We start from the raw sequence: 5,777 nt of genomic DNA, 5'->3' as shown, positions 1-5,777 counted from the left end.
CTTAGTCTGCAGCTTCTGAGTCTGTGCAGAGAAACCGAAACCAGTGTGTAAACTTGCCTGCTCTGTGCTCAGATCTAAAATGAAACTAACTGTTCTCTCCTGCCTTGTGTTCTGCCTGAAGAATCAACTATCTGTTATTATATAAATAAAGAAGTTAATGAATCCAGCTGAATCATTTAGCTGCGTGTGCTTCTGGATTTGATTTTTGCAAGAAACTCTGACAAGAAGGACCCCAGGAAAGGAGCTGATAAGGTTGCATTGTGTGTTTTGTGACCAGAAAGTCATCTGCAGAGACAACACCCTCTTTCCTCTGAGGCTCATTCAGTGAGGGGCCCTGGACCCCCTGGGAGAGAAAAGCCAAACTCAAGACAAGGGCAGAGCAATAGACTTTATTATCAAGGAGGGGGCAAGTTCTTCAGAAAGAGGGGAAGAGAAGCAAGTCTAGAGGGCAGAGAGGAACCAACTGCTTGACCTTCAGATGGTCTTTGTGGAAAAGAGGTTTTGCACATGAAGAAGATGGAACTGCAAGATCTCAGCTCAGCTTTCCAATCAATGGGGAGCCCCCCAACTCCATCTGCAGACTTGGCTTAAGAGGGTCTCCATTTGCAGAGAAATGAAAGTTTGTGGCCACAATCTAGATCATTCCAAGCCAAGTACCCTGAAAGGAAGAAACACGAATGGTGATCATCTTAAGAGCCTGAGATGGCTTAGGATTCGGCTGTGTGCAGAGTATCTTTTCTCAAATACACCTGCCTGTCCACTCACGGGTGGTGTCAAGTACAAATAGCTCCAACACGCAAGAATCTAGCCAACTAACGGTCAGAGGTAAATTGGCTCTGGATAAGGGCCAGCAGACCTCCAGAGGACTGGACTTGCATCTCCTGTGGTGACACAAAGACTTCAAACAGATGACAAGCTTAACTCCGACTTCCAGCTCAGCTACAGGTGGGGTGGGGCCATGCTGCAGGCTCCCCTCATCTAAGCATTGCCACCTGATGGGATCTGGGAAGGGTCGGTGGCTGCCTCCCTGCTCTAGAACAATCTTCCTGCTGAGCTACAACGGACTCGACTCTTTCATGAAGGCAGTTAAGACCAGGGTCTTCCCTCAAGCATTTGGGTCTCTGCTTGGGGGATTCTGGGAGTTGAAGGCCACGCTTCTTAAAGTATTTAAATTACAGTTTTGGCACATCTGGGTTACTTTTTAAGATGAAATACAGTTGATGTTTTGGGTTGTATGTTTATTTTTGTTGCCACTCAGAGTCCCCTTGGTTGAACTGGGTGGCCATGGAAATATCAATGTCTGAAAGAAAATCAGGCATTCACAAACCTCTCCAGCTTTGAAATGGCAGAAAGAAGCAGTTAGACTAGGTTGCCTCTGCGACAAATGCTGAGATGAGGAAGTACCATTTTGTGACACTCTAGAAATGTCTAACTTTTGCCTCTTAAGGTTCTCCAATAAGTACTTTAAATCAGCCACACCAAAAAAGTCTCCTTCAATAGGAGCATTATTCCCAAGATCTGTATGGATATCTCCGTTTCCTTCCCTTCCCTTCCCTCCACTCTCCTCCCCTCCCCTCCCCTTTCCTTCCCTTCCCTTTTCCCATTCCCTTCCCTATCTTCCTTTCCCTTCCTTTTTCCCTTTCCTTTTTCCCTTTCCTTTTTTGCTTCCCTCCCCTTCCTGTCTTCCCTTCCTTGTCTTCCCATCCTTTCCCTCCCCTTCCCTATTTTCTCCCTTCCTTTTCCCTTTCTTTTTTCCCTTTTCTTTTTTGCTTCCCTTTTTTGCTTCCCTTTTTCTCTTCCCTTTTTTCCTTTCCTTTTCCCTTTCCTTTTTTCCTTCCCTTCCCTTATTCTCTCTCCTTTTTCCCTTCCCTTTTTCCCTTTCCTTTTTTCCTTCCCTCCCCTTTCCTGTCTTCCCTCCCCTCCCCTCCCCTTCTTTCCTGGAATTACAGATACAAACTTCGACCACCCTAAGGTATGAAGGCTTTTCATACTGACCAGATGAAGGATGGAGACAGACGCAATACTCATTAGGAGGCAAGTTGTTGGGTTCATAATACATCCACTTTCTATAGGTGTCTCGCGATCCATCAACCCAGCGCCATCCAGTACTCTGTGCAATGCAAAATAAAACATGTTGAGGTGGGTGAGTGGGGGACACAGGGAGGGGGAGTGGGAGAGAGAGAGAGATTTTCCGATTCTAAATTTAGCTTAATTTAATTCAAAGGGGGAAGTCCTGTTAAATAGGTTTTTGTGCAAGCGTGCACCACACGCCTGTTACAGAGACTCAGTTAGACTCTTTGGATACATAAAGCAGTATATAAGTCCAAGTGCTATTGCTACTGCTATCGCTCTTGCTATGCCCGGAATCCAAGGTCTCTGGGGCTGCAAGGACACCTGAGCCCTTGAGTCATGACCCATCTAGGAAACACCATCAGCATTGGAAGGGAGTGTGGGAGGAGGAGGAGGAAGAGGAAGAGGAGGAATGGTCTCAGGCGCTTCTTAGGAGAAGGAAGGGGAGGGGGTGGAAGCTCCCCTGTACCTGATCGTGCCTCCCTCATAATGAATAAACGGGAATAATAATAATAATAATAATAATAATAATAATAATAATAATAGTAATGAAAGAGCGGGGGAGGGCAGTAAGTGCCGGCTTCATCCAAAGGAGTTTTCAGGGAGGTTGTAAATCACTACTCAAGAAACATCCCTTTGGAAAGAGCTGCTAATTGCTCAGAGACAGGAGGACCAAATACTCACCACACTAGAACCTTCATCTCGTCGGAGCCCAATCCAGACACTACCACGTTCTATGCTTTCTTTATTGACATAGGCACCAACGGATTTTGACTGCTTGTCTGATTTGAAAGATGCTAAATGGCCTTTCCATCTGAACTGACACTCTTGCTGCAAAGAGAGAAGAACCAAAATTATCTTAGCACCAACAAACCATGTTGTCCCTCTCATGTCTGCTACTATCCAGGTCTACCAACCCAGGAGTCCTGCAGTTTGGGCAGACAAGGTCCTCTCAGCTATATTCCTGCAGTAGAAGTTCTCCTAAGAGGAGCTGCAAATGCGAGCATGACTCTCTTGCCCAACAAGGAAAAATAAAGAGAAATATATATTGGGGAAGATGACTCTCAGGCTTATGAGCGAGGTAGGAGAGTGGTGTCAGCGGTGGGATATCCATGAAAAAGTGGCACATAAAAGCAAGGTGTGGGAGAAAGAGGAGAGGGAAGGAGGTGTGCGTTTGTGTGTGGACACTCTTAGAGACAAGGGGCCACTTTGGAACAACATGGCTTGAATTTTTGAAGGTCCACAATTGGGCTTGACAATTCAGTCATTTGGTGAAGCAATTGCTAAGTAACTGCAACTGCCATAAGTATCAGGATTGGCCATAAAGATACCTTTTCATTACGGTCATAACTGTGAATGGTTGCTAAGTGAGGACACCTGTTAACCCTATGATTGTTGGCCTTGTTCCCACAACATGGATAAGACAATAGCCGAGTTGCACAACTTGTTAAACCACACAATAACTAATACCATTTAAATGTAGCAGTTAGATGTCTCATTCGAGTTTTACTTTCCTTGACAAATTTCACTCAGATATTGAAGTGAAGCCATGCCTTTAATCCCATTAAACTGAAGGGAATCCAACAGAATTATTGAAATATTTTACTTGACTCTTTCTTGTAGACTTTTATCGTTATCTTTTTTTAAAAAAAGGAGAATCATACAGCAGGTGCTCTTCATTCAAAGAATGACATTTTGACGTGAAGTTTGGAAAAACTGGGCCAAAATAATGGGAATTCTTCCCACTCAGGTGAGTTACCTCAGCATCTTCAAAGGTGAACCGATCTTCATAGAATTTGAAGCAATTCCACTCACTTCCGTCTTTATAGGCAAAGGTGCCAGAAGGACAGATAGTCCGACCACGCGGACCTGCTGGGAAAACAGAATAAAAATGGACTTTTTCTTCAAGGACAATAACAAGGCTGAGAAATCCTTGAGCAAAAGAGACCTTTATAACTACTTAATAAACATTCCAGAGAAGAAAAAGATTTTATTCCATGAAAAAAAGCTGGAAGGAGTGACTTAAACCCAATGAGTCATTTGGAATTAGGATGGATTTTTATCGGTCTGAAATTTGTAATTGAAAAAGTCATAATGTAAAGTGGGTTTGAAAATGTATTTTTTTCCTTTTATATTTAATGCTTAAGTCATTCCTAAAGCTTGTAAAATATTACTGAAAGTGTGTTAGAAAGTATGTTAAGAGAAAATTGTAAAGAAAAAATGTATTAGCTTAAAGAAAAGTTTAGAGTTTTAAAAAGGATAAAACAGTTTTTTCCCCCTTTAAGGTTAAAGAATCTATAAGAATACAGTGAATTTCATGAATATAAATGGTGATAGTTTATAAAGGTTATAAAATGCAAACAGAAATATATACTATTCCCACTGCAAGGAAGATAAAGCAGAAATGGTTAAATTGAATGCTTTATTCAAAGAAGAGAATATGTTTAATTAAGTTTTTTATTTGAATATCACTTCTGGATTTTGTGCTTGTGATTAAATTTTTTGGGGGCTGATTTGATAGATTTGTTGTTATAGAAACGGCTAGTTATATACTAATGCGTAGAAGTTAAAAGCTGAGCCTGTAAGGTTGCTATTTTGTACTGTGCTAAAAGGAGTCGGAAGTCAACATTTTTTTTGTTTTTCCCTTGTACCCCGTATTTTCTGTCCCCCTCTCTTTTTCCTTCCCCCGATTTCCTATTTTCATTCTTCTTTGTATTTCATACTTTGAGAAAACAATAAAAGTAAAAACTTGAAATAGAAACAGAAAAACAGAATGAGAAAGCCAAGAGAACAAGAGCAGAAGTGAGAGACACCGAGATGGCTCTTGGGTTCAGTGGGCAATCAGTTTTCCCCAGGGGCCACATAAGAAACTGGGACTGTTCTGGAGGGCCAAACCACAGGGCTATGAAGGTCTGTAGGCACGCAGGCACCCACATACACAAACTGGAAATAAAAAGCTGCCTTCAAGATGAAAGCAGTGCATCGCATTGTGTGCATGACGTACACTTATTTGCATTTGATTTGTAACTTCCGACTGACCTCACGTGGGCCAGACAGAGAGAGCCGAGGGGCCAGATGTGTCCCAGGGGATGTAAAATGCCCAGGTCCTCTTTAGTGGGCAGATGCCAGCCTCATCCTGTAGGTACCAGTATTTGGGGTCCATATAATGAGACCCGGAGGCCTTCTGGAACTCCATGCCTTTCTGGGTTGGTCTAAATGGATCATGGCTAGAAGTAGAGGCTCCCCCATTAAGAATAAAACATTAAAATAAGCCAAGGACTAGATAAATGGGGACTCGGGGGGGGAAACAGGATGGAGGTGGGATATATCAACTTTGCTGGCAACAACTTACCTGCCCAGGTAAGGCTGCCCAAAAGGCCAAAGATGAAGCAAGTGATGAGAAACATCTCCAGACCTGAGGAGGGAAACAGAAGTTGAGAAGAACCTTGAATGTCCTCCAACAATGCCAGGCCACCCCCTTTCGGGCGTCCCTTCCCAGAAGGAAGAACCGAGCACTCGTCTCAACCGTGAAACCCACCTGTTCATCTCTGGATTGCAGCCCCCTCCCCTCCCCAATACTACCCTGAGCAATTGGTAGAGACCCCCGTTCTGCCAGGAACCACAGCCTGTAATTCTCAAAATGTTGGTTCTGAGCTTCTGGCCCTCATAGTTGGTTTTCCCCCATTGTGACCATTAAGATCTGGGTC

The 5,777-nt window shown here is 43.4% G+C and overlaps 1 protein-coding gene across 1 annotated transcript; it reads right to left on the bottom strand.

Moving 5' to 3' along the window:
* Positions 1–477: 477 nt before the first annotated feature.
* On the bottom strand, positions 478–5,485 carry LOC132711441 (C-type lectin lectoxin-Phi1-like). Its single transcript, XM_087873541.1, has 5 exons — positions 5,423–5,485; positions 3,830–3,942; positions 2,755–2,901; positions 1,996–2,110; positions 478–658 (listed from the first exon to the last, which is right to left on the bottom strand). The coding sequence occupies exons 1-5, from the start codon at positions 5,475–5,477 to the stop codon at positions 588–590; spliced, it is 501 nt and encodes a 166-aa protein (XP_087729667.1). The 5' UTR covers positions 5,478–5,485; the 3' UTR covers positions 478–587.
* Between the last annotated feature and the right edge of the window lie 292 nt (positions 5,486–5,777).

The sequence above is a fragment of the Pantherophis guttatus genome, chromosome 7 (genome assembly GCF_059756535.1).
Source record: "Pantherophis guttatus breed Tessera chromosome 7, ASM5975653v1, whole genome shotgun sequence".
Taxonomy (NCBI): Eukaryota; Metazoa; Chordata; class Lepidosauria; order Squamata; family Colubridae; genus Pantherophis; species Pantherophis guttatus.
Note: the sequence above shows the minus strand (reverse complement) of the source record. Positions and strands in the feature narration are given on the sequence as shown.

Coding starts and splice junctions, on each gene's coding strand:
- LOC132711441 (XM_087873541.1), bottom strand. CDS start 5,477: ATGTTTCTCATCACTTGCTTCATCTTTGGCCTTTTGGGCAGCCTTACC. Junction 3,943..5,422: donor GGGCAGCCTTACCTGGGCAG/GTAAGTTGTTGC, acceptor CTGTTTTCCCAG/CAGGTCCGCGTGGTCGGACT. Junction 2,902..3,829: donor TCACCTTTGAAGATGCTGAG/GTAACTCACCTG, acceptor CTCTCTTTGCAG/CAAGAGTGTCAGTTCAGATG.